Source organism: Ictidomys tridecemlineatus, chromosome 3 (assembly GCF_052094955.1).
Source record: "Ictidomys tridecemlineatus isolate mIctTri1 chromosome 3, mIctTri1.hap1, whole genome shotgun sequence".
NCBI lineage: Eukaryota > Metazoa > Chordata > Mammalia > Rodentia > Sciuridae > Ictidomys > Ictidomys tridecemlineatus.
The window spans coordinates 53,801,736-53,829,734 of NC_135479.1; the positions used below are offsets into that span (position 1 = coordinate 53,801,736).

General features: G+C 44.7%; 2 protein-coding genes across 4 annotated transcripts in view; one reads left to right on the forward strand and one right to left on the reverse strand.

The window, feature by feature from the left end:
* Positions 1 to 394: 394 nt before the first annotated feature.
* Gsg1l2 (GSG1 like 2) lies at positions 395 to 22,330 on the reverse strand. Of its 3 annotated transcripts, XM_078042881.1 has the most exons (6): positions 21,976 to 22,330; positions 10,873 to 10,920; positions 9,099 to 9,251; positions 7,685 to 7,796; positions 5,728 to 5,807; positions 1,041 to 1,080 (listed from the first exon to the last, which is right to left on the reverse strand). In XM_078042881.1, exons 1-5 carry the CDS (start codon positions 22,280 to 22,282, stop codon positions 5,735 to 5,737), a joined length of 693 nt encoding a protein of 230 aa, XP_077899007.1. In that variant the 5' UTR covers positions 22,283 to 22,330; the 3' UTR covers positions 1,041 to 1,080; positions 5,728 to 5,734. The 3 variants fall into 3 exon arrangements, with proteins under 3 accessions (XP_077899005.1, XP_077899006.1, XP_077899007.1); XM_078042879.1 differs by lacking the exon at positions 5,728 to 5,807 and having other exon boundaries at positions 395 to 1,080; positions 21,976 to 22,327; XM_078042880.1 differs by lacking the exons at positions 5,728 to 5,807; positions 9,099 to 9,251 and having other exon boundaries at positions 395 to 1,080; positions 21,976 to 22,329.
* A 3,533-nt stretch (positions 22,331 to 25,863) lies between these two features.
* The window catches only part of Glp2r (glucagon like peptide 2 receptor), a 79,756-nt gene continuing 77,620 nt past the window's right edge, over positions 25,864 to 27,999 (forward strand). Inside the window, exon 1 of the mRNA XM_005332872.5 lies at positions 25,864 to 26,219. Within this exon, the coding sequence (XP_005332929.1) occupies positions 26,037 to 26,219 (183 nt within the window). The 5' untranslated portion in view covers positions 25,864 to 26,036. The remainder of the gene's footprint in view (positions 26,220 to 27,999) is intronic.

Genomic DNA, 27,999 nt, shown 5'->3' on the forward strand with positions numbered 1-27,999 from the left:
CTGTGGCTTCGATCACATGTTGGCTTAAAATACAAGATAAATTGATAGAAGATTGTGACTGACACATTAGGAAAGCCACCGGACACTGGTGCCTCAAATGAGACTTGCATACTTGGCAATGTTTATTTTTAGAAGCAAAAGTTCCTGGCTATTTAATTTAAGCAGGACAATTCAAACATTTGTTCCACTTAACGGAGATAAGATACCACTCCTTTTGACTGTGTTTTCAGTTCTTTCCATCATTGGGCTATCTTTCCCAACCGATTTTAGTAGAAAATAGGCAGCTAGTCTAAAGTTAGATAGTATCAAGTTTCAAAAGAAAAACACATTTTTTGAACGATCATAAACTTATTTTAAATTTCTACCTTCTCGAGGAGAACAAAAAAAGACAGTCTGTGATAGCCACATGTTTTATTTTCTCTGCCAATGAAGGGGGAAAAAAAAACAACATTCTGGGCTTTTCTGTCAATAAATCTGTGTGGGCTACATATTTTGCATGCATTGTAAAGACTTGCCATTCTCAGTCTTGGTCTTCTCTTCCTCCTAGTGGTTGTGTGTTCTCTCTTTCCTTGGTACCTTTACAAAACTCACTGTCAGCAAAGCTGAAAGCTCCTTTATACTAGAGTGTCAATGGTTGATCTCTTCTGTAAGAATTGTTTCGCTTAAAGACACTGGAATTTTAACATGAACGAGAGGCTGGAGCCAAAGGTGTTCAGTGAAGCATTGGATGGGAAATGCAGGGTTACCTGGACCTTAGTCTTCTGAAGTCCACCTCGGAGATGTTCATTTAGGGTACAATGCCTGGCTTATCTGCATGTGCAGATCTGGCCACCACAGGCCACTGGCTAGCACATGGACACCTTGCCTGGGACCTTCAGGAAGACGTGCCCTGCAGGACTGGGAGCGGCTCCTGTTTTCCAAACACGCTGTGACGTCTCAGGTTCTGGGAAGCCATACTGAGGGTGCTGTGGGCTCTTCTGTACCCTTTGCCTCTCTGAGCATTCCAGGCGGGCTGTGGTGTATCTGCTCATGACCGTGACCGACACAGCCATGCACAGGGCAAAAGAACCCCAGGCCAAGCTGTCAACAAAAGGCAGAGTCAGGAAGGGGTGCGGGGTTGTGATTCCAGGGCCTCTTGCTGAGGGTCAGCCTGGTGAAAAGCCATCTCCTGCTTCTACTCCATTTGGACCTGCATTGGTTTTTATTTTATTTTATTTTATTTTTTTGTAAATCACAAATTCCAGAGACCAGACAATATGCTTTTGAGCCCAGGGATTGACAGAACCGATTCTGGAATCATCCTGCTGGGTTTACACCAGAAGACCCCGCCTCTTACTGTCTCTGTGACCTTAAGCTGGATGCTTTACTGGTTTGTGTAAGTTTCCTTATCTGCAAAACTGGACTAATACTCATGCTGTCACACAGTGTTCTTTTGAGGCATTCAATGAGTGAGATGATGATTAGCATCTGCTTTACCCCAAATACCCAAAGGGGTGTTTATATGTTTACATGATTATGGGATAGACAGAAGGGCTGTGTGACAGAGAAGGAACCAATTTGGAGAAGAACACAGATACGCAGAGCTAAGCAGACATGCTTCTGGGTGGATAATGATAATTAATATTATCCTTGTTTGCTAGATGTCATGGTGAACCCTGCGTTACCTAATGTAACCTCACAGCAGCCTCCGCAAAGGGGGCACAATGAAGATCTCCACGTGGCAGATGAGAAAGCTGAGACACAGAGTAAGCAACTTGTCTATAGTCACCCCTTCGTGGGCCATCCTGGATTTGGCGCCAGACCCTGTGACCCAAGAGACAGCGGCCAATTTACTGGGCTCTGCTGCCCGCTCGTGCTGAGCATTTGGATAACCAGGGCTTGTGTAGGGCCTGGCTTTACCAAAGGTTTCCAGTAGTGGATGTCCATTATTCTGATTTAAATGGGGCAGGATTATGAACATAGCTGAAGATAACCCCTGAGAGTGGGGAAATATTATTTGGGGAAAAAAAAATTCCAATTATCTATGGGGAAGGCTGTGTGTCCTGTGCGACTAGGTACAATTTAGGAAAAGAGGAGGGGGATTTCACGACGTGTCTCGTGATCACATTAGGCAATTTGCTGCTGCAGCCCCTGAAAAATGTGAGAACATGCTGCAGATCCTGCAAAAAGGGCAGGGAGAGGGACTTCTGTGTTTCAATGGGAGACTGACTTCAAGGACCCAGCGCTCTGCTCCACACCCAGTGAATTGAGAAGGCTAATGCACCAGGGTGGACACACAGGGCAAAGGGAATTGGAGAGGAGGCGGGAGAGATGGAAGGCACCAAGAGGAGGGATAACGCGGCTCCAACAAGGCAGAAAGTCTGCTGGATTAGCCCCACCGAATGCTGGAGGGGTCAGCAATTTCAGGTACAAATAGAGCACAAAAATGTCAGGGTACTGACACTGGGATGGTTGGCCCTTGGTTCTCCTCCATATCACATTCTCCTCCTGCCCCTGGGAGAGCTCAGTTTTATTGTTTGGGCAAAGTGAAAGGAAGGATTCTAGATTCAGAGACAGCAGGCTCAGTGGAAGGTGGGGGACAGTCGTGGTCTGCAGATAGGAGGTTGCATGGAAATCTGCATGTGGACTAGGAAGCTCTCCAGTCCCTTTCTCATACCTAACCCCAGAAATCAGCCGCCATGAAGACCCATTCCTCTTCTTTTAGGTGTTGGGTGATTCCCCTCCAAAGTGTTTGCAGAGAAAGAACCTCTACAACCCAACAAGTACGTGTGATTTTACGAGGTGGAATTTCCAGGAAAAAAAAAATGGCTTCATACTCAATCACAAACATAAAGGGCCCACCCGCAGATCAGTCCTAGTTCTGCTCGAGAGCTTCAATTATCCTTAAATATGACTTGACAGTCAAGGATGCCAAAATCTGAGGGAAAGACCCAATGAACGGGGCGGGGGAGGGAATATCAATCAATCAATAAGAATTCTAATAGAGCCCTAATATCCAGAGTATACAAAGAACTCAAAAAATTAGACAATAAGATAACAAAACTCAATCAACAAATGGGCCAAGGATCTGAACAGACACTTCTCAGAGGAGGACATACAATCAATCATCAAGTACATGAAAAAATGCTCACCATCTCTAGCAGTCAGAGAAATGCAAATCAAAACCACCCGAAGATACCATCTCACTCCAGTAAGATTGGCAGCCATTATGAAGTCAAACAACAACAAGTGCTGGCGAGGATGTGGGGAAAAGGGTATTCTTGTACATTGCTGGTGGGACTGCAAATTGGTGTGGCCAATTTGGAAAGCAGTATGGAGATTCCTGGGAAAGTTGGGAATGGAACCACCATTTGACCCAGCTATTGACCTTCTCGGACTATTCCCTGAAGACCTTAAAAGAGCGTACTACAGGGATACTGCCACATCGATGTTCATAGCAGCACAATTCATAATAGCTAGACTGTGGAACCAACCCAGATGCCCTTCAATAGATGAATGGATAAAAAAAATGTGGCATTTATACACCATGGAGTATTACGCAGCACTAAAAAATGACAAAATCATGGAATTTGCAGGGAAATGGATGGCACTAGAGCAGATTATGCTTAGTGAAGCTAGCCAATCCCTAAAAAACAAATACCAAATGTCTTCTTTGATATAATGAGAGCAACTAAGAACAGAGCAGGGAGGAAGAGCAGGAAGAAAAGAGTAACATTAAACAGAGACATGAGATGGGAGGGAAAGGGAGAGAAAAGTGAAATTGCATGGAAATGGAGGGAGATCCTTATTGCTATACAAAATTACATATAAGAGGTTGTGAGGGGAATGGGAAAATAAACAAGAAGAGAAAAGAATTACAGTAGATGGGGTAGAGAGAGAAGATGGGAGGGGAGGGGGGATAGTAGGGGATAGGAAAGGTAGCAGAATACAATAGTCACTAATAGGGTATTATGTAAAATTGTGGATGTGTAACCGATGTGATTCTGCAATCTGCATTTGGGGTAAAAATTGGGAGTTTATAACCAACTTGAATCTAATGTATGAAATATGATATGTCAAGAGCTTTGTAACGTTGTGAACAACCAATAATAAAAAAAAAGAAAATATGCCTAAAGAAGAACAGACATATTGAGGACTGTGTACTGAAAGGAGAGAAGCAAGAAAGGAAACCATGATAAGAATAATAACTGGCAGTCTTCTGCAGGAACAGTTCATTAGATGTCACCCCACAGTTGAATTGATTAGTATTTTTCGACAGAACACACTAGCAGGAAAGGTACCTTCAGTTTCCTGATGAAGAACTTGTATTTCTACACAAGCCTAAATAGGTGATATATCTGTGTATAGAAAACGATTTCAATTCATAAAACTAACTTTTTAGCAAAGGAATTTAATGACCATTCAGTTTTGACATTCGAGTAGTGATGTATTATGCTGAGCTATTATATAATTTTATATTATGCATACTTAGTATGTAAATGAAAGTAAGCAAAGGAAAAAAATGTAGAGAAAAAATCACCTTACTTCCAGAAATAAAATCTAAACATTTTTACATATTCAAAAAAAAAAAAGAATTCTAAAGGAAAGAGATAATTAATGCAAGATACTAGGAAACAGCAAGCCAAAAGACAACCCTTTGACTGATATCTTCAGAGGGATAAAAAGATTTTACATCTGTAAAGCTATATCAGGATACTAGGAAAAAAGGAACAACTAGAAAACCAAGATGAGTTCTTGGTAATTAAAATGATTCCAAATAAGAATTCAATAGAAATGTTACAGGACGTGCAAAGGAAACTTTTTCAAAAAAGTATAACAAAAAGAGAAAGAGATATAAGGAAATATAAGGAAAATATAAGGAAAGCAATAAGACATTGAGATAATTAACTCAAGAGACCTTGTTAGGTTACTACTTAACAAAAGTTCTAAGAAAACAGAAACCTGCAGGGAAGACATAATCAAAGAAGTAATACAAGAAATATTCCCAGAATTCTAAGACATGAATATTCACAGGAAAGAAGAATGAATGTGATGGAAAGAAAATCCCACCAAGGAACATCGTCCAGACATTTCAGAAGAAAACAACAGGCCACCTACAAAAACATACGAATTAGAATGGTATTGAATGCTGGACAGTAACAATATGCTAGAAGATGAGAAATCGTTGTCTCTAAAATTCTAAGAAAAAATGATTACTGAGTAAGAATTCTGTACTTCACCAAACAATCAAGTCTAGAGCATTGAATAAATATATTTCCAGACCTGCAAGGAAAAAAATTGATCTCTCATTGAATCCTTTCTTAGGGAGCTACTTAAGGATGTGCTCCCACAAAACATGAACATACAATAAATAATGTAATAACGATGGGACCTAGGAAATAGCACTGCAACATATAAATGAGTGGCAACAGGCAGTCTTATGACAAGGGGAAGTCTCTAACAGCAACCAGTTCAGAAGAAAGCAGGAAGATGGGGGGCTTTGGGGGAACTGGAGGGGGATGGAATTGATAGATGGTTGAGCTTCCTATTAGTTGATTCTGAAAAGTATTTGCATATGTATATTTTATTAAAAATTAAGTAATTATAAGTAATAGGAACAAAAACCTAAACCAAAACCAAATGATGCTGAAAACAAACAAAATTCTTCAGATTCTTATGTGGTTTGGGATTTGCTTCCATCTATAGCAACAGGAACTTGATACAAATTGGTTATAGATAAGAACCTACCTGAAATTCATCTTTGCTTCTCTGTGCCCAGGGCTGGTGATAACCCCTCAGGACCAGTGGCTGTAGTATAGAGAGAAGCCCTAAAGTGATAAACAGGTGGAGTTGTACAGAAAAGCATTCATAAAACTTAACATCTTCAGACTGGGATAAAGATAAAGACAAAGAAGAGTTTTAAACCTGGTAAGTTATGCAGCATAAGGATCATAGCAACACAGACATGTTCTCCTCCAGATAAGCCATAGCCTTATCTTTCCATTAGGCACAGGGGCTGAGTCTCCTCTCATTGAAGAGGAGTTCTATCTCAGGGTACTCTAGGATAGTAGGACGAGGGAGGGAAACCTGAATGTGCTATGTGTTTTGCAAAGAGGAAAATCACCATCACATGCAAATGTTAAGACAGATCTCCAAGCAAAATGCTTTATTTGGGATAAACAAAGAATAGGATTGGAAGAACATATGCACAGACCAGGGTAGCTTCTGGTCTATCCAAAGAACAAAGGAAAAGGTGGTGATTTTATTGAAAAAGAAAAGAGCTACTTAAATTGTTTTGAAAGAAAGTCTACTGTTGCCGGGCACAGTGGCGCGTACCTCTAACTCTGGGGAGGTTGAGGCAGGAGGATGGCAAGTTTAAGGCCAATCTCAGCAATTTAGAAAACCTTGTCCTCAAATAAGATAAAAGTGGCTTGGGATGTAGCCCAATGATAGAGTGCCCCTGGGTTCAAAAATAAATCGGTTGATGCTAGTGGTATCTTTTGGGAGTGGCAAGCCGTGGTTGGCTGGTGTTGCTGTTGCTAGGTAAGATTATTTGTAATCTTGGGGTTCCAGTTAGGCCCTTGTGGCTTTGGATTAAGCTTCTGAGACAGTGTATCTAGCAGGTGTTGTTCATGGTTAAATGGCTCACTGTCCTTGCCTGTAGCTGTCCCTGTGTGACTCACAGTGAACTACAGTTTGCAAAACTTTCCTATTATTAGGCAAATCATGCATAAGAGCTCCACCCCACCCCACTCAGGGTCTCCCTGACAGGATCTGACATGAACGATGCCATTTTTTAAAAATATATATATTTTTTTAGTTGTAGATGGAAACTATATCTTTATTTAATTAATTAATATATGTGGTGCTGAGGATTGAACCCAGTGCCTCACTCATGCAAGGCAAGTGCTGAACCACTGAGCCACAACCCCAACCCCACAACGCCATTTTTAATCCGACAACTTTCACCTAACCCAAGAGGTTACCATGTAGGATGAAAATGTAGGTCTATGTACCTCTATTTTTAGGATCTAATATGCTTTGGAGGTCTATGTTAACAAGAACCCCTGTGGTCTTTTATGTCATGGTCAAGCCTTTCTGTTAGAGTCAGAACTTCGAAGCCATAGCCTTATCTTTATATTAGGCACAGGGGCTGGGTCTCCTCTCATTGAAGAGGACTTCTAGCTCAGGGCACTCTCTGCTAGTCTGTATTTTTTTTTTTTAAAGAGAGAGAGAGAGAGAGAGAGAGAGAGAGAGAGAGAGAGAGAGAGAGAGAGAGAGAGAGAATTTTTTAATATTTATTTTTTAGTTCTGGGCGGACACAACATCTTTGTTGGTATGTGGTGCTGAGGATCGAACCCTGGCCGCACGCATGCCAGGTGAGCGCGCTACCGCTTGAGCCACATCCCCAGCCCATCTAGTCTGTATTTAAATAATGTAACAACAATGTCTCCATTTCTTGGGGACTTTGCTGTGTGCCAAGCATTTTTGCAAACATAACCTCTTCAAATCCCTATAAAACGATGTAAGGCAGATAGCCTCATTTTACAGGTAAGGAAACTGGGCTACAGAAAGGTCACAAAACCAACTCAAAGTCACAGGAGTAGCAGGTGTCAGCACCATGACCCATGTCAGTTGTCCTACAAGACTCATGTGCACCGCTTGCTCATCCACCAGGATTGAGCACCAGGACAGAACAACTTACCAATATGACCAGCCATAGTCCCACGTCTGAGGCCTCCAATCTTCTGGCCCAAGGTTCACAGTGATTTGAAAAATAGTCGTATACATCATGTGGGACACCATGCCCAGGAGCCCTGCACAAGGAAAACTTTGTGAGCCATGTGTAAGAAAGCAACATGGTGGAAGAGCTCTCTACCTTGCATGAGTGGGAAGTTGGGAGTTCTCTAGTGCCCACAAAGTTCTTCACGATGTATCTGTGCTTAAACATCCTTTTACGTTCCATGTGGCATCTGATTTCTACAGTTGCAACTGAAGAGACATCCAGAAAGAGGCTGAATCACAATCAGGCAGGACCTCAGTGGATGCCGGGGCCTGGGCAGGAGTCTCCAAGTGTCTGTGCCCTGGCTCTTTGCTATGAAGATCCAGAAGTTGAATTTTTATCACTGTATCCTCTGATAAGACTCAGGAAAGATGCTACACTCATCAAGCACAAAAGCCACGTGCAAATTAGATGGACACACTATAAACAGACTTGGCCCACCTGGAGAATTGGAAGGAGTAGTTTGTGCTGGGTTCTTTCTTGGAGGATACACTCACGTAGGAGACCAAATTAAGTTGCTTTAAAGGTTGTTTAGAGAAAATAGAAGTAGAACAACAACAAAAAAAGCAGTTCTTTACTTTTATGAAATATTAATACCAAATTTGGATAACAATTTTTTAAAAGCTTCCAATTTATTCTGCATTTTCTCTTTGTGTGTGTGTGTGTGTGTGTGTGTGTATCAGGGATTGAACCCAGAGGTGCTTTACCACTGAGCCACATCCCTAGGCCTTTTTTTGAAAAAAAAAAATTTGGTTAGAGACAGGATCTCACTGAGTTGCTTAGGGTCTCACTAAGTTGCCGAGGCTGACTCTGAACTTGCAACCCTCCTGCCTCAGCCTCCTGAGTCTCTGGGATTACAGGCATGTGCCACCACGCTCAGATGCTCTCTAATTTGGTCATCACTATAATCTATATAATCTAGCTATGATAGCTAACTTATAGAGGTTAAATAACACAGCCCCTTAAGTAGTAAAGATTTGAACCTGGCAGGATTCTTCCATAGGTTGAGGCCTGACCACCACACTAAATGAGATGATTTCTGTTCTCACAGCCGGTGCACCCTCTTCTCTGGTTGTGACAAAGATATACTGATAAATCCTCATCTCCATCTTTGCCTATCCCCTTTCTGTTCATCGGTCACAAGGCAACAATGCTTCTACCCGACGGAATTAATTCAGTGACTTACTCAGGGGACTGATCGTTCTGCTGAACTGGCTATGGACAGGAAGGAGTCAGCTTATTATTGGCAATGGGTACACCCAGCCTGAAGTATTGTTTTTCCCCTGGGGCAGGCTGAGGGGAATCTGCCTGTTCTACTGGTGCTGCCGGAGAGTACCTGCGAATACCATGAGGATGGCTATTGAGGCATCCACCTTGAGCCAGTTGAACCCACAGCTGTGACAGCTCATTCTGGAGCCCAGGAGGATGGCACTTGTCAGGATCAGAAAGACAACCAGGACCTCAGCCCCAATGCAGAGCCATAAAACACCTGCAAAATGAAAGGAGGACAGAAGTGCTGGGCATTTAGAACTCATAAGTACTGAAAGGTTCTAACCTTTGATTTAGTTCACTTCTGTATTAGCTTATTTTCTCTTACTATAACGAAATACCTGAGGTTGGATGCTTTATCAAGAAAAAGGTTTAGGCCTGTTGCAGTGGAATCCCAGTGGCTCAGGAGGCTGAGGCAGGAGGATCAAGAGTTCAAAGCCAGCCTCAGCAAAAGCGAGGTGCTAAGCAACTCAATGAGACCCTGTCTCTAAATAAAATACAAAATAGGGCTGGGGATGCGGCTCAGTGGTCCAGTGCCCCCGAGTTCAATCCCTGGTTACTCCACCTCCCTCCAAAAAAAATAAATAAATAAAAAGGTTTATTAAGCTCACAGTTTTGGATGATGTAATAGGCTAGTTCTTGCAAAGGCCCCTGGGCTATACCATATCATGATGGATAGCATCTTGGTGAAGTAGATACTAGAAGAAGAGATCACATGGCAAGAGAGGTGGGGAGGGACCAAGTGATCTCTTTTATTACAACTGTCTTACAAGAACAAACTTAGGGTCAAACAAGAATTGCATTAATTTTCTTGCCCCAATGACCTTAATACCTCCCACTCACCCCCACCTCTTACAGTCCTTCATCACCTCTAAGGGTCACCACACTAGAGGCCCAGCTTCCAAAACAAGAATCTCTGGTGAACGTACTCAAGCCATTTCCAGACCACAGTGACTTGTGAAAGAAACCACAAAAAGCCAACTCCTTGGAGTCAAAGTCACAGATCCTCAGAGAGTTGGCAAATAAAGGGGGCTCCTAGGACCCGAAGGAGATATTTCTAAAGACTGACCATAGTTGGGAGAGAAAAATACTAAGCAAGACCCCAGGGCAGGACACGAGAGATAACTGGGATCCCCGCTCCCCGGATCAAAACTTCACACATTGGTTTGATTTCAACAGAAGACACTGCCTCTTCCTTTTTGAAGACAGGCAAGCTTCAGCATGAGGGCAGGAGTTTGAAAACTGCAGGGCCCTGTCTGGAAATACCCAAGCCCACTTAGTTCTGAGCAAGCAGCTCATTCACCCTCTGGATGGGATCCTGCCTGAGGCTTTTAGGAACTGTGTTGGAGGTGGAGCGGAATGGGTAAAGGAGACAGGAAGGGAAACTGGTTGTAAAAGTCCTACTGTAGGGCAAGTTAGGATGTGATCCATTCCATGTCTCCACGAAACTTCTTTTTCAGTCGGGAGAATAAATATGAAGAAAGTAATGACAAGTTGCACGAGGGACATAGAGAAGAAAACGTGCTGTAGGCAGTGGTGATGCCAGGGCTTACCTATTCCACTTCAGCCTGCAGGAGAGCTTCCCCTGATGGGAATGTTGATTCCAGGGAAAGTGGCAGAGGCTTCCAATCAGGGCTTGCCCTCCCCGGGGAAGAGTCGGTCCTCTAATGTTTTCCAGCTCTCCTGGGCTATGGGGCATGTGGAGAGGTCTGTGGTTTTGGACTTTGGATGTGACTTCATGGGAAAACTATAAATGACTGTCTCATCTTTTCCCCCAGATCCAATAGAACAATAAAAATTGTTCAAATTATGAGGAGTGCCCGTGGGCAGAACACGAGTACCTTGTTCTTCAGTTGGTACTACACTCCGGAAACTCCTACACCGTTCACCTATAAGATAAAGGGAAGGCAGTCATCAGTAGGGTCGAAGGAGACACTTAGGGGCAAATAGCGCTTAGAGCGCGCCTTGGTTCATTTTGAATGAGAAAGAGGTGGTACGGAAAGCAACTTTTATGCTCATCAACATGTAATGATAACGTTGTCCTATTGAACACAGGTTGGACAATGAACTGTGAACAGAAATGAGGGGGTCTGAAGTCTTAAAAGCCAATGAACTGTTCACTGGTTCTCGTTCCTTTGTCTCTGATCACAGACGCACAGGTCAAGATGACATCTCTATCAGCCGGGGTCCCTGAACGGCTACAGTGAGGAGATACCATATTGACCTGAAAAATAAAGATAGAGTGAGCAAGAAATAAATGTGTTGATTTAGATTGCTGGCATTTTAAGGGATTTTTTTTTTGTTATTGCAGCATAACCTAGCCAATCCAAACTGATCCTGCAAACAAGAACAAGGGCTCTGACGTTAGGACCCATCATCCACTGTGATATGAATCTCAAGTCATTTTTTTTTCTGGTTAAAGTATGAACATTTTAATGATTTCTTAAAAGTGAAATTGAGCAGATTTGGAAGCATCTAAGACTTTTAATAAGTAAGTGACCCAGGCTTGTATGCCATCATGCTTTCTCGACTGTAAAAGAAAGGCAGGAGTTATCTTGTGTGTGTGTGCTAGGTATCCTCAGACCTTCTGCCAGACTCATTCATATACTCTGGGCAGGGTGGGGTGCATGGGGTGTGCTCTGCATGAGTGTCAGCCGCCATGTTGTCTATGTTGATGGAAAAGCTTGAGTGGCTGCTTTAGACATGCAGTCCCCTTGAAAACATCAAATCTACGGATATCTACTTGGTGTGCAGGTGAAGCCAAATTCTGGTCTGGGGGAGAGGACCTGAGGAAAAATGATTGCACAGGACAACACAGGAAGAGGCAGTATCAGTATCACACCCAGGTGTGCAGAGGACCCCAGCTGTCCCACTACATCCCCAACTTCATGCAAATCCAGGGCTGTAAGAAAGGTGCCCGGGACACAGGAATCTGCTTCAGTTTGACCTAAAGCAGAGCAAACCAAGAAAGTAAAGGGGCATAATTCATGACTCTTCAAAAGAATGACTTTCTTACCTCTAAAATAGATTCAATGCTCCCCGTACCCCATAGTCACCTTGCTTTGAACATTAAATGAGATACATGGAAGTTGCTAACACAGTTACTATACACTAAAACCTTATTGGAACAAAATTATATATATATATATATATATATATATATATATATATATATATTTTTTAATGTGGTTAGCAGTTATCATTGCTAATTCCTGAACTCTGAGTATTCTGAGTGCAGGGATCATGCCCACTATCTTTTTTTTTGAAAGAGTGAGAGAGAGAGAGAGAATTTTTTTTTTTAATGTTTAGTTTTTTTTAGTTTTCGGCATACACAACATCTTTGCTTGTATGTGGTGCTGAGGATCAAATCTGGGTCTCACGCATGCCAGGCGAGCGCGCTACCGCTTGAGCCACATCCCCAGCCCATGTCCACTATCTTTGCTGGAAGTTTTCAGGAACAAAGGGAAGTTTGGGAATTGTTTTTAGGTCTCAGAAAAATCATTTTTCTTTTATAAGGAGAAAATCCTGGAACTTAACATTCCTTTCCAGAACTCACAATAGCTCGCTATTTCCTCTGGCACAGAGCTGAAATTCCGCCTCTGGGCTTTTGTGTCCTGCCTCATTCAACCTGACTTCCCACAGAGCTCTGTTTTTTTTTTTTTTTTTTTTTTTTTGCTTTCTTAGCATAACCCAGTTTTCACCTGTACCTCATCAGGGTCACCTGGTGACTTTGTCCATCTGGGATGCTGTAACACATGCACATAGACTGGGTGGCTTAGCAATGACAGAAATTGACTTCTCCATTCTGGGGCCTGGAAGTCCGAGATCGGGATGCCTGCGGCTGGGTCAGGATCTGGTGAAGCCTGTGTTCCTTGTCCGTCTCCTCACATGGCAGAAACAACTGGCCAGCCGCCTGGACTGTTCTCATAAGGCAGTATCAGTATCACACCCAGGTGTGCAGAGACCATTCACGAGAACTCCACCCTCATGACCGAATTACCACCTACAGGCCCTCCATCCAATACCATGGCCCTGGGATGAAGATTTCCACATAAAAATTTGGGAGGACAGCACCATTGAGTCCACAGTGCATGGGAAGGAGCAGGTACATGTTTAAAGGTCATGAACCTTAAGGTTTATCCCATTCATTCCAACGAAACCCCAAGGGCCCATGGGCCTCCGCCCTTCCACCTCAGCATGGCTCCTCTGAGAAGCTCGAGGAAGAACAGAAACAAAAGCCATTTATGCTGAAAACCATTTGCTGAAATACTTTTTTACTTGAATGTCTAGCAATTGGACAGATGTACGTGGTCACAATGAGAAAAATGTCATCTGAGTTCCCTCAATGTAACTAGGGAGGTCCCCATGGCACTGGGGACATCTCAACACTCACACCCCTGCTCTCTGGAAGAGCTCTTTAGAGCTGATATAGTACTCTTTGTTCATGTCACCACATGTCACCTCATCAGATCCTAACCACAGCCCCGTGAGTACAGCCAGCGGCAGGAGCAGCCTAGGGACTGTGGATAACATGTAGCATTTATTTTTATTTTTATTTTTTTAAAGAGAGAGATAATTCAGTTTTTGGTGGACACAACATCTTTTTTAAAATTTTTTTAAAAAAGAGAAAGAGAGAGAGAGAGAGAGAGAGAGAATGAATTTTAATATTTATTTTTTAGTTTTCGGCGGACACAACATCTTTGTTTGTATGTGGTGCTGAGAATCGAACCCGGGCCGCACGCATGCCAGGCGAGCGCGCTACCGCTTGAGCCACATCCCCAGCCCACAACATCTTTATTTTACTTTTACGTGGTGCTGAGGATCGAACCCAGCACTGCGAGCATGCCAGGCGAGTGCATTACCACTTGAGCCACATCCCCAGCCCATGTGGCATTTAAATCTAAGAGGCCTGGCCTCTATGCCTAGTTCTACCACATTCAGGAATAATAGGAAGTTTCCTGACCTCTCTGAGCCTTGCTTTCTTCATCTGCAAAACTGCTAATAATAAAAGTTCTCCAATAAGACAGTTGTGAAATTATTTTTATAAATCACCGTATACATTCTTGTTTGGTTAATTATTGACAAAGGCAAATAGAAGTATCTCTGTTTTACAGATTTGGAGGCCAGACTCAAATAGGTTGGTAGAGTCAGGAATTGAAAATGGGGTCTCCCTGGTAGGCATAGTGACACATGCCTAGAATCCCAGTGGCTTGGGAGGCTGAGACAGGAGGATCCTGAGTTCAAAGCCAGCCTCAGCAACAGCGAGGTGCTAAGCAACTCAGTGAGACCTTGTCTCTAAATAAAATAGAAAATAGGGCTGGGGATGTGGCTCAGTGGTCGAGTGCTCCTGAGTTCAATACCCGGTACTGCACCCCCTCCCCCAAAAAAGAAAATAGGGTTCTCCCACTTGAGACTCAGTTCCTTTTTCTACATCACTGATCACTATTGTTATGGGCTGGGTTATATGGGCAATGACCAAACAGACTCCATTTTGCACTGAAATTCCATATCACATAAGACATGCTTCTCCCGTGGGAAAGCCCCACCTCTGTACCCATTAATAGTCACCTAGCATAGCAATTCTTATGCAATGTAAAATCATTCTCTTTGCTCTTTTTCTTGGGCAGTGTACCTTGTCAGAGATTGATTGTCTAGACGTTAGTAACCATTTTCTAACTTGTACTCAACTAGGGTCATTTCGACCTACTTCCTTTCCGCTTGCTTGCTGCTATGCCAACCTGGAAAGTCCTGTAGGAAATACCAATGAACTCAGTGAATTGTCTCATTAACTGCCCAATTCAGCTTCTATACTTGCTTGCTTACATTGGCTAGACCCCCAAATGTCCCTTTTGTATTTTTTTTGGCTTAAATATGAGGGCAACTGAAGGCAGGTGCATCACTCTATCTTGTTCTTTGGAGAGCAGGCTTAATTGGAATGGCACTGTGTGATCTGAGAGTTATTTGAAGGTCTCTGTATTGGTATAAAAGACTCTCTCTCTCTCTAATGCACAGAGGAATGCATTAGTCTGTTTTCTGTTGCTATCACAAAATACCTAAGGTTGGGTACATTATTAAAAAAGAGGTTTATTTGGTTTTCAATTTTGCGGTTTCCAGAGCATCATGGCAGTTTCTGCTTAGCTCTAGGGAGAGCTTTCTGTCTACATCACAGCATGGCAGACGGTGGAAGTGTATGTAAAAGGGGGAGAGAATAAACACATGGCAAGACGGGAAGCGCAAGGAATTTCAGGCAAGGTTGGTTCTTTTTATAACAACCTGATCTCTCAGGAACTACCCAGGGCCCCACACAGAATACATTAATCCGTTCTAAGGGTGGCTTCCCCAATGACCTATAACCCTTTGTCAGGCCCCACCACATAAAGATTCCCCTGCCTCAACACCACCACCCTGAGGACTAGGCTTCCAGTACAAAATACCTTAGGTGTTTTGTTATAGCAACAGGAAACAGACTAATACATTCTTCCATACTCTGGGGGACACTCAAACCATGCCCAAAGCATAGCAAGGAGTAAGGGTCTCTCTTGTCTTCTGAGGAGAGCTGCCTTTTCAAAAGAGTAAAGAGGCCAGGAGCAGAGCCAGGGGCAGGGCACAGAGCTGGTGGAGGCCAGCCGCGAAGATTAAGGGAATTCACAATAGCTTAGAAGGGTGAGTGTAGCTTGGGGCCAAAGAGTCAGACCACAGTGACCCCTTGATTAACTCGAATCCTCAGAAATGGTGTTCCTTTTGAATAAAGCCAGCAGGATTAAAAGGAAAAATCTTTATAAATCCCATGAAGCCAGAGAGACGGGTGTTACATAGCTTGGCGGTGCTTGGTGGCCAAGCAGCACAGCAAGCCAGCCCTAGGAGATGGTGCCCAAGTCCTGGGAGCTGGACTCTGCCATCCCCAGTCAGCTCAGCCTTCCCATCTGGGGTGCATAGGTCCTCCTCTCCTTGAACTTTTGGAGATTGGTAGATAACAGCATAGGATCTAAAATCAACATATTTTCTTGGTTCAAGGACTGGCCTAAGGACAAGAACATCTAAGCAGTGCCTCCACCTGGAAACTTCATTTCATATCCTTGTTTTAGGATGTGGGAACAAAGAAAGGGTCTCCCTTTAAAGGTCTGGGGGGAGAAAAGGCAGAACTATTGAAGGTGGCTTATACAGTGGAAGTCCTGAAATAGTGCTCCAGGTCAGGGTTTCCTGGGTATTTCCGTCAGCTTCTTCACTGGTGTGACCAAGAGGCCTGACAAGAACAATTCGAGGGGAAAAAGTTTATTGGGGGGCTCACAGTTTCAGAGGTCTTAGTCCATAGAAGGCTGGCTTCATTCCTTGGGGCTCTAGGAGAGGCAGAACATCATGGCGGAAGAGAGTGGTGGAGGAAAGTGGCTCAGGAAGCAAAGAGTGTCCAGGCTCAGCTCACAAAATATACATCCTGAAGGCACACCTCCAATGACCCACCTCCCCCAGCCACACCCCACCTGCCTACGGTCACCACCCAGTTAATCCCTATCAGTGGATTAATGCACTGATTGGATTAGGGTTCTCATAACCCAATCGTTTCACCTCCAAACCTTTTCGCATTGTGTCACGCCTGAGCTTTTGGGGGACACCTCACATAATCCTGGGAGAGTCAACTTTTAGACAGGTGGGGCTGTTTTGAAAGGAAGACACCCAGGGTGACCCCATGGGACAGCAGAACTGGGGGTGCCGAGATACCCTGGATTTGTTCAGGGCTGAGGAGCCTCCTTCCCTGGCTGGATGCTCACAGTCAGGAAGATATCATTATTTCCTCCTTCTTGATAAATTGAAGGCAATATTTAGAGACCTTGATGACCTTCTTAGACTCAGAAATGGGTCAAATGTCAGCAGAGGGTTTTTAGGTTGATGGGCACAACATGATTCTTTGAGACTTATTAGAGCTGCTGCCCTTCCACTGAGCAACTGTGGCCCTTCTCTCCAAAACACTATTGGGTCCCTTTCCATTTACCTCCAGACCTAACCTCCCCCCCCCTCTTTTTCCTTATGCCCCAAATCTCCCAGACCCTGTGACAAACTCAATAAAATAGCAGATATTTGGAAAGTGTATTTTCTAGCGGGGACTCCAGGTTATACCCTGTTGCAAACAAATTTTGTTGGGCTCATGCAATGTTCCAAAGACATTTTGAAATTGGGACATTTTATTTAAAAAAAGGTCGAATATTTTATTTCCTTTGAAAAATTAGAGGATCTGACTGCATTGGGTTCACAAGTACCAGAAGCAGGAAATTTCAAGGGTATTGGCAATCCCAGATTTTCCACCTTTTTAATCACCTCCTCCTACAGACAAGTGTTTGAGTCTGCACCTTTTGATATATAGCTTTTTATTTATCCTCTAATATGTTTGATATATATCAGTTTATTTTCTATTAAGGAAAAAATCAATTCTAAACTTCTTGTTTTAGGGACAATCTAGAGGTAACAATATGTCTTCGGGGAATGATGTGAAAAGTGTTCTGGAGAAGATCTCGTTCTTTCTCCCTTCTTGATAAAGTGAGGGCGGTATTTAGAGACCTTGATGACCTTCTTAGACTCAGAAATGGGTCAAATGTCAGCAGAGGGTTTTTAGGTTGATGGGCACAACATGACTCATTGAGACTTATTAGAGCTGCTGCCCTTTGGCTGAATTTTGGGCAGGGTGTGGGGTGGGCAGGAAAAGTCAACAGTGAAGGCATTGGAATTCCACATCCAGCCCTGTCAGTCTCTTAATGGGTCACTTGTACCTCCAGGACTCAGTTTTCCCATTTGTATAGTGACTATGTTGTCATAGGCCAGCCTTTTTCAAGGTGTGCTCCACCAGTCTTGCCAAATGTTAATTAATACACACACACACACACACACAAACAGATATGCACATACATATAAAACATATATAAGATAAAGATGGTATATTGGAAAACATTGGGATATGTCATATAAATCAGTTTTCTTTATTGTGGGACTTCTCAGAGATTTTGGTATGCTAATGGATATTGTGAATTTTCAAGAAGAAAATATAAAAAGCAATATTTTCCAAATATGTCTATCAAATTCTACTTTTTTAAAAAAAAATAAAGAGCATCTCAAGAGACATCTCCGTGATATAAACTTTTTTTTTCTCCCAGTGCTGGGAATCCAACCTAGGGTCTTGCATACATTAGGTAAGCAAGCACTCTGCCACTGAGGTACACCCCCAGCACTCTGCAGGGAAATCTTTAGCAATGTACAGTGAGGCATTTGTTTAGATATTTTTCTGTCCTGACATCAAAAATGTAGTCACACACCAATCAAAAAGGGATCAAGAGACATACCCTTATTTCTATTTGAATATGAACAGCAGCCCTCCTTGGAATTCAGGGGATATCTCTGATGATATAGGAAAAACCCTCAGTGGTGTGATCCAGGTGAAGGTGGTGTGATCCAGGTGAAGGTGGTGTGATCCAGGTGAAGGTGGTGTGATCCAGGTGAAGGTGGTGTGATCCAGGTGAAGGTGGTGTGTGTGTGTGTGTGTGTGTGCACTCTCTGTGGGTTGGCAGAAGTGCCATGGGGGCTTCCTCTAGAGGAAGGAGCATCAAAGATCCTCACATAGTCTCTGAACTATACTTTTATCTGTTGTTTTAGCCTGAGAAGAGTCACCACCCCACACACATGCTGGTTGATTTTTTATCAGAAATCTCAGGACAGTTTCCACCCTCCACCTGCTCAGCGTTTCTGTGACAATGGGAGGTACGTGCCTTATGATACGCAGGAGCCCAGGTGACACAGCTGCTTCCAGTACGCCCCAAATGTCGAGCTCCATGCAGAATTGAACTCAGGGCCTTGTGCATGCAAGGCCAGCACTCTACCAACTGAGCTATATCCCCAGCTGCCCTGGGTGCAAACCTTCAAGTCCTGATGCCTGGGGGCACTGACCAATAATTGCCTTCAGTCTGGCATTATAGGGCCAGGTCTCGGGGTAACTTGGGCATTACCCCAGCTCAGATAGCAAGGCATGGCTCCAGGTATAGGCGTCACCCATGGGGGTTGAGCTACACTCACTTATTCCTTTGTAATCCTACCCCTTTGCCCTGTTTGGGATAGAATGTTCCATGGACACTCCCTTTGTGTGTCCCCTTCTCTTGCTCTGCCTTTGATTCCCACTCAGCACATGAAATGGGCATGGCCTTCCCAGATGTCAGTCTGCTGAAGCTAGACTCAACCCTTTGCCTCATTTGAATGGCTTCTCCCCAACAAAAGGGTTCAGCACATGCTCCTCTCTCTCGTTCTCTCTCTCTCTCTCCATGGACCCCTAAGGGTCAGAGGAGCCATCACAGGACCCAAAGAAAAACGCATTTCTCTGTCTCTGTGTGATGATTTCGTGCAGCCCAGTTCACCTGGAGTGACCCTGAGTGTTCAGTCATGGGAGGAGACACCCAGAGCCTCTCTGGTTAGACTTCTTCTAAGGAACATTGTCCTGTAGAGTTGCCTGCACTAGAGTGACAGGGACCTTGTGTTGCAGGGAGCAGATGCTGCCTCAGGAGACATGGAAGAGCCACACCAGTCCTGTTCTTCTTCCTGTTCCTCGGGAGGCTTCCTTCTTAACCCTGCAACACTCCTGTTCTGGTGCAGTATCTAAGCTCTGCTGCTTCTGACCTTGAGTCCTGTCTTCTTGGAATGACCTCACCTCCAATCTCCATCTGTTAAATCACACTCACCGACGAGGCACGGAGGCCATCTCCTTTACAAAGCCTTCCCCCTTTCCACAGCTGTAAATAAACTCTCCCTCCTTCCCATTTCCCTAGCACAGGTGAGCCTTCTTCATAATCATCCATGTTCTTCCTTGTTTCACTCGGATCTTAGCTCTCCCCCACTGGGTCCTGAGCTCTCAACTCCCTTACCTCTGTAACCCCCACTTACCTACCCCTGTGCCAATGCCTAAATGATTGGGAGTGACTTTCCTCCACACTGCGCCGAATCCCCTCTTGCCAGTGGGCTTTTCTGTGCCTTGGAACTTGCTTCCCTCATTTGAGTGTGTGTCAAAATCACCAGGGAAGCTTATTAGAAAGACTAATACCACTAGATAACAGAGAGAATTGAGTAGAATAAAAATACCAACGCTATGAGAATGGGAAAACAAAAGGCAATGAGAAACCCCAGGAAAAGCCAAAGTCAACAATTAACGTAATCAAAACTCCATCCAGGATTTGTAGAGTGAACAATATATATATCTATACAGCCACAAATGAATTATTGCTTTACCAATTTAAATAGAAAAGTAATTTGATTTTATGAAGGAAGATGGTAGAGGCATGTGGGATGTTGTGGTATGAGAGAATTAAGGTTTTTTTTTTTATTATAACAGAAAGTCAGTAAATAATGTCTAAAATGAAACAATCACGTTAAAAGTGGCTTCTTCTGAAGGGTAGGACTAAGTAATGAGGAAGGATCAGGGACTGATGGTTTTTCTTATAAGCCTTTCAAAACGAATTGATCTCTTATCTATGAGAAAATGTCATTTTGGTTAAAAATTTTTTTAAAAAATATGAAGAATGCATGTTTCTAGACCTACCCTAAACCTACGGAATTAGAACCTCCAGGGCTTGGTACCTGGGTGATTCTGGTTCACACCAACATTTGATAACGGGTGTGGCCTTTTACATATAGCTATGGAAATAGAAGTAGGCAGTCCTCAGATGGGGACTTGGAAAAGGGAGTAGAAGCTTCTAAGTAATTTGTCTATGGATTTGGTGTCTATTGTTGCCAACCTCAAAAATATGGGACTGTCTTGGGAATCCTTGAGGATTAGGATCACAGACCTCCTGCATTTGACCATAAAGGTAGTGCTGTCCTTCTACAAGACCTTTATGGTAAGGTGCCCCTGGGGGTTCAATCCACAGTACCAAAAAAACACAAAAACAAAAAACAAAAAACAAAACAACAACAAAATCCCAAAACTTTTAAATCTCTAAAATTAACAAAACAAAACAAAACAAAAAACTGCCCCAGACTTTTACCATCATTGGAGCATCATGGGAATTGATCACTGAGCTAAGAACTTTATGGCCTTATAGAAAGATAGCCCTTCCCATGAAGAGAGGAGTTGGGAGCCCCTCCCCCCCCAGTAATCTTAATAGTCGAGGGAGTAGTCTTAACAGCTGTGCAAGTTGAAACTCTCTGAGCCTTGGTTTCCTTGTTTATGAGCTGAGGAATAATATATGCCTTGCAGGGTTATTTCAAGGAGTACCTGAGATAAGCATCTAATTTGTTAAGGATCATGCTTTGGTAGATGATGTGGGAGATGCTCCCATGATTGTAAAAGTCTATTTTGTTTTTTAATAGTACTCGGGACTGAATCCCAGTCACTTTACCCCTGAGCTACATCCCCAGTCCTTTTTGCTTTTTATTTTGAGACAGCATCTAGCTAAGTTGCTGAGAGTCTCACTCAGTTTCTCAGGTTGGCCTTGAAATTGAGATCCTCCTGCCTCAGCCTCCAAAGTCACTGGGGTTATAGGCACACACCACTGCGCCTGGATGTATAAGTCTGTTTGTGGAGAGAACCTTCTGTTCCAAGACCCCTTAAAAGTACAGGAGAAATATCAGGGATGTAGTTTAGGGATGGGTGGGTCCAACTTTGATCCTCTAGGGTTTGGGTGACAATAACAAAGGGTAAAAGCTAATGTTCAATAATCACTTAAAAGGTGTCAGGCTCTGTTGCAAGAACTATATATGAATCTCGTCATTCAACCTTTTCAATAATTCTTCTGAGATAAGTACTGCCACCATTTCCATGTTATAGATGGGAAACCCGAGGGTCAGAGGACATTGTTTAAGAAAGCATTGACAATCTATGGCACAGCCAAGATGCAAACCCAGGTGACTTGGCTCCAGTGCACCCCCTTGTGGCCACCATCCTGCACCTGTGCCCCTGGGACCCTGCGGACCGAGCTCACCTGTGCTGTTGAGGTTCTCCTCACAGGATTCCCAGAGCCCCACGTGGAGCCGGCGCTGGATGAATTTATCGTCCCCTATTTCCCAAATGTACAGGACCACCTGGCTCTCGTCCTTGGTGCCATAGCTGCTGTTGGGCCGTCTGAAGTGAATGCAATTCTTCCCGTGCAGCTGGTCGAGGCACAGCGGCTTCGTGACCTTCCGTGCCCCTTCACACCAGTAGCTGCTGCTCACGGCGGTGAGGGAGAGGGCGAAGGCCAGGCAGATGGGGAGGAGGGTCAGAGCCTGCTGCCGCCTGGCCCTGTCCATGACTGAATGAGGTGCTCGGCTGCAGGCTGAGCCGTGGGGCCAGCTCCTCCCCTCTTCATCATGGTCCCCACTCCTCAGCCCTGCCATCTGGCGTCCTGACAGTCCCCTCAGGTCCCCTGGGAAATCAGAGTGCTCTCCCGTGTGCTGCGTCCATGTGAACATGGTGGGGAGAGGGCTACACTCAACTGAACACAGAACCGCGACACAGGGTTGGACCTTCAGCCCTCCCCGGGATGGAGATGTGCAGGAGGACAGTGCTTGATTTTAAAAACTTGTGGTGAAATAGACATAATATAAAATTTGCCATTTTGACCATTTGGAGGGTGCAGTTCAGTGGCATTGAATATGCACACGCTATTGGGCAACCACTACTACCATTCACCTCCGGAACTCTTGCAAAACTGAAATGCTACACTCACTCTCCAGGACTCTTGCTTCCCCCGCTTCTCAGGCCTTTGAACCAGCCACTCTCCTTTCTTGTCTTTATAAATTTGACTACTTTTAGGACGTCAGTGAGATGAGTCACACAGTATTTGTCCTTTTGTGTGCAACTTATTTCAAGGTAGTATAATGCGTAAAGTCATCAGGGTTCATCATGTTGTGATGAACCCTGAAGTTTCTGGGTCAGAAACTTTTTCAGCAAAATAATATTCCATTGGGTTTATTATATCACATTTTAAAAAAATCTGTTTCTCCATTGATGGACACTTGGATTGCTTCTGCCAGTTATTGTGGAGAGCACTATTTTTTTTTTTTTTTTGGTTTGTTTGTTTTGTGATGTTGTGGCTGGAATCCAGGTGCCTGCTAGGCAGGCACTCCACCACTGAATTACATTATCAGCCTTTTCCCAATTTTATTATGATACTAAATGGCCCAGGTTGTCCTCAAACTTGTGATCCTCCTGTCTCAGCCTGCTGAGGGGCTGGGATGACAAGTGTGTGCCATTGGGTGCAGCTGAGAGTGCCGGTTTTGACTCAAGTCCAGGGTCCATTTGGATGGTGTCTGGGTGGGTCTTCCACACCTTGCCGTTTGCATGCAGCAGGGTCCTCACTATTAGATTACAGTACAGGACATTCTGAGGACTCCATGGGCTTGCTTCTTACCCAGCCCTATATATAGAGAGAATGCAGAGGACAGCTGTCTTGTGCAGGGACTCTGAGATGAGAGGTACAGGCAGGCTGTGCAGAATGGGGAGGCCGGTGTAGACTCCACTTGGGTGCACTTGGGTGCACCATCCTGGAGCCTTAGATACTGACAGAACCCTCAGCACCATCACTAATGTCCCCTTGAAGGTGTCACTGACAGGTGCAGTGATGCTGAAGGTCCTTCAGGAACTCTCTCAGTGCAGGTATGTGGGGAGGCTGGGCATCCCCCCTGAGTGCCCTTCTCTGGGATGGGATGGGGGTGAGGTATGGAGCATCTCAGAGCCTACAGAGCATCTGTTGCCATTTACTTAAGCCTCGGGAATTAAAAAAAAAAAATTCTATGGGGATGGCAAAGGAAAGGCAATTAGAAGCTCCAGGAAAAGTAAAAAAAAGCTTTACAAGAACGGTAAGAAGCCTGAGATGAGGAAGCAATGGAGGGGGTGGGGGCAGAATATTCTGCGTGGCATCCAAAATAGCAGGTACTTGATTACATGTTAGATCCTGAAGACCCCCAGGTATAACCAAGGATCTACCTGCCTGAGCGGGTAGGAGAGACGTGTCCGTTCCTCCCACTACGTGGGTGCTTTTCCGCTGGAAAGCCTGAGAAACTGCGTCCAGGGCTCTGCAAACCGCGGGCGCCTATGCATGCTGGTGGCTGCCCTCTCTTGGCAAGAAGCTTTACAGCATTTTGCCGCTAGATGGCATCCATCCAACGGGAGGGGAAGTCGAGTGTGGACCTGACACCTGTTCCTTTGGGAAAAGAATGTTTTAAAGAAAAAGTTTGAAGAGGGGAGATAGGAGATTCCCACAAAGCAGGCACTTTCTTTACCAGCCGGGGACTTGGAGGATCGTCCTTACTGTGCAGTTACAGTTATAGCTTTCCAACTATAGCCAGTGTGTCTGAGCCCATCCCTTGGGGACTTTCCTCCTCCTCTGTCACTTCATCCTGCTCTCTGCTACACACAAGAGAGGACCAAATGGATTCCAGAGCTCTGTGCCATCCGAAGATGGGGCTGGGCTCTTTGTTAGGATCGAACTTTGTACTACTGAGGTTTAAAATCTTCCTATGTGGGGTTCCACAGGTTTCTGTTAAGTAGTGGTCACCTGTTTCCCCCCCCCCCCCAAGTTTCAGAATTAAGAGTGAAGTTGGCCAAGATGGGTTGACTTAAATGGAGATGAGGGAGGGAGAAAGGGAGGAAGGAAGGGAGGAAGGAAGGGAGGAAGGAAGGGAGGAAGGAAGGAAGGACAGACAACTTAATGGAAACATTTTGCTGACCCATCTGCATACCTTCCATTTGGGCCTCCTGTTTCGGAGGCTGGAAAAAGTTGGAAAGATATGCTAAGGGGGGGATGAGAAGGGCCAAGAAAATCCCCCACTTTTCTTTTGGTACTAGGGATTGAACCCAGGGGAGCTTAACCACTGAGCCACCTCCCCAGCCCTTTTTATATTTTTACTTAGAGACAGGGTCTCACTAGGTTGCTTTGGGCCTCCCTAATTTGTTGAGGCTGGCTTTGAACTTGCAATCCTCCTGCCTCAGCCTGATGAGCTGCTGGGAGAATAGGTGTGTGCCACTATGCTGGGCCCAGGTAGACCCTTTTAAAGACATGTTGAGCCTGCTAAAGAATAAGGGATCAGCCTGAGAAGGTGGGGGTGGGGAATGATACCTTCCTGAGCTAGCTGTGGTCAGGTGACTATGATCAGAAGACCTGATTCTGCCTTTTACTTGCTGTGTGGCCTTGGGCAGGCATTCTAACCTCTCTGAACCTTGTACCTATAGGTGATTCTGGTGAGGATGAATGAAATAGAATAGTGGATGAAACGTCTGCAAATGTGAATTGGGGTGAGAAGGTGCAGACGTGTTGGTTAGTAAGTGATGAGCACGCATTCCATAAAAGGATCTGCTAGGTGGGCTGAGCGACATTGTGTTCAGAAGAACAAAACGTTGTGTTCGGAACAAGTGGGCATTCAAGAGGAGTGAAGTTTGGATTGTTCCACGCCAGGCTTGGCTATTGCGTCCGACCAAAACCTGAGTCACTGATTGTGTTTTTCTTTTTTGCTTCAGTCCCTGGGTCAGGAGATGATGGATTTTGGCCTGGGTCTTGCCTGTTCTCCTGGCATAATCAGGAGCCAGAGATGGCCCTGCTTCTGAGTTGATCAAGCAAGTCCCACTTCCCTGACAAAGACACCTGTCTCCCAGGTGTCTGCAGGTCGCCCTGTCTCACCAGCTGCTCCTTGGCCACTTGAACCCCAGCCTGTCTCCTCCTGGCCCTGTGCATGGAGCAGAAGCCTCGGGGTGGAGTCCAGCGAGTGCTTGCTATTTCTTCTGGGCCTGCTGAGGAAGTTGCCCGGAGCACAGCCAACTTGGGGAAGGTCTGGGAAAAGTCTCCCTGCCTTTGGGGGCGGGGGCGCTGGAGGGGGGTGAGGAACTTGGAGATTTGGTAGATCACTCTGGATCCGTTCAGACACTCTCCGCACGCAGCGGCGGCGTGCAGAGGATTTGTGCAAACACTTCCTCTCTGGACAAGGAGGAATGCAGGAGGAGGCTGCCTGTGGTACATCTTGGACTGTTGGAGGGATGTGTCCGCACTTGTGAAAGGGTGCCAGGAGGATGAGGCCCCAGCTGAGCCGGGCAGGGCCGGGGAGAGGCAGCCCGGGGTCCTTGCCTGGGGTCCTGCCTAGGAACATCTCTGCTGCGGGGGGCACCGGCTCCCTCCTTTCCCATGGGAAACAGTTGCTCTGGGCCCCTGGGAGGCCCTTCCTCACCCTGGTGCTGCTGGTTTTCATCAAGCAAGTAAGAGAAGTTCTTTATTCTGTATTAATATGTTATTTGTGCTTATTTTGTAATTGTCAAAGTAATTTAGGTCCCTTGTACAGAATTCAGGAAACAGAAAACAGTATTAAGAAAATAATGATCATCCAGAATCCTAGCATTCAGAGATGATCACTGTTCATAGGTTGGAATCTTTTCCTTAAATCCTTTTTTCTATGCATTTTTTTCCACGCAGCTGAAATGATGGAGCATAAAATATTTCGTATCCTGGCTTTCCATTTACAACATATTACAAGCATTTCCCCATGTTGCATAAAGTCTGCGACCAGCATTGGAAATTGCTGCCTATATCCTCATTGATTTTATTAGCACTCTCCGTGTTTATATCGAATGGATGGTTTTTCTATTCTTTTCTTTTTTCTTTTCTTTCCCCCTTCCTCCTTCCTTTCCTTTCTTGCTCTCATTCTGTTTATAAAATATAGAATGTGAAAATATAAAAATATAGAATGTTAAAAAAAAAAAGACCTAAGCTCTCTAGTATATAAACTACAAATCACTGAAATTCCACCAGCCAGAGATCACCCTTGTTTACATTTGGGAAACTTATCCTGCCGGATATTTTTCTGCCATTCATTTATATACGATTTAGAACAGTAAACATAGGCTCCTACTATAAGTATTATTTTGTAATCTGTTTTTAATAACAAACAGCACGAATAATATGAATACACAGATACATAACTGGCATCAGGTCCTGTGCCAGGCACACAACCCCTTATCTCATTTCATGTTCTCAGCAACACGGAGAGTGGAGTGCTCTTGTGAATCGCATTTTAAAGATGTTGGGAAATGGAATCCTGGGAGATGAAGCAACATCACCTGTCAATAAAGGTAGATCCCCGGCAGGAGAGTCGCAGGCTTTCAGGATCTATTGTGATGTCCGCAACTGCCCTCTGTGTTTGGGTTTTCTGGTAGCTTGACTTCTTCTTGCCTGGGGAGATTAGACTTTTGCCCCTTGGCTTTCCAAGGTACCCCCCCCTTTTTTTTTAAATACCAGACTATGATGGGAAGAAACTCCCAATTCCACAGTAAGAAAGCAGCCTAGGCAGCCTAAGCAATGGTGGTCTTCCTCCTCGGGTTCCTTTCACAGGGTTAGCCCCTGAATGTGAAGTTTCCCCTTCCCCCGAGGGCGAGGGCTGGGGGGCTGAATCTCAGGTTCTCTTGCTCAGCTTTTCCATGGTGCTGACCCGGGACTAGAGAGGCAGAAATCTCCGGTCAAGTTTCCTGCATGCAATCTCTCCCACAGGCTCCCCTCCAGCTCTCATGGCTTGCACATGGGAGCCCAGCCCCTGGTCTCGTGGGATTTTTGCTATGGCTGGCAGACTCCTATGGAGTGTTCAGAACCTCCCTAAGGGCCAGGTGGCCCTGGTCTGCCTGTGGCTCCAGGGCTTCCATTGTTAGCGGTGGGGCCCTTTTTGGGAGAGATGATGCTGAATTCTGGACCTTGTTTCCATTCTCAGTTTATTTCCTATGAAAACAGAATGCGTCCAGCTAATTCCCTTGTTCTGTTCACCTTCTATCCACACGCCAAGTGCCGGCGACAACATCCCACTTACTGTCATGCAGCGATCCCCACGCATCATCTTGCTGAATGCCTACAGCCAGGAAGGGTAGTATTCCTGAACCCATTTTACAGATGGAGAGAATAAGTCTCAGAGGAGTTCCAACCTTGCTTTCCGGCACGTAGCTCATGAGCAGGGGAGACATTGGTCTCCCCGGGTGTTGGGGGGGTGGGGGCTGC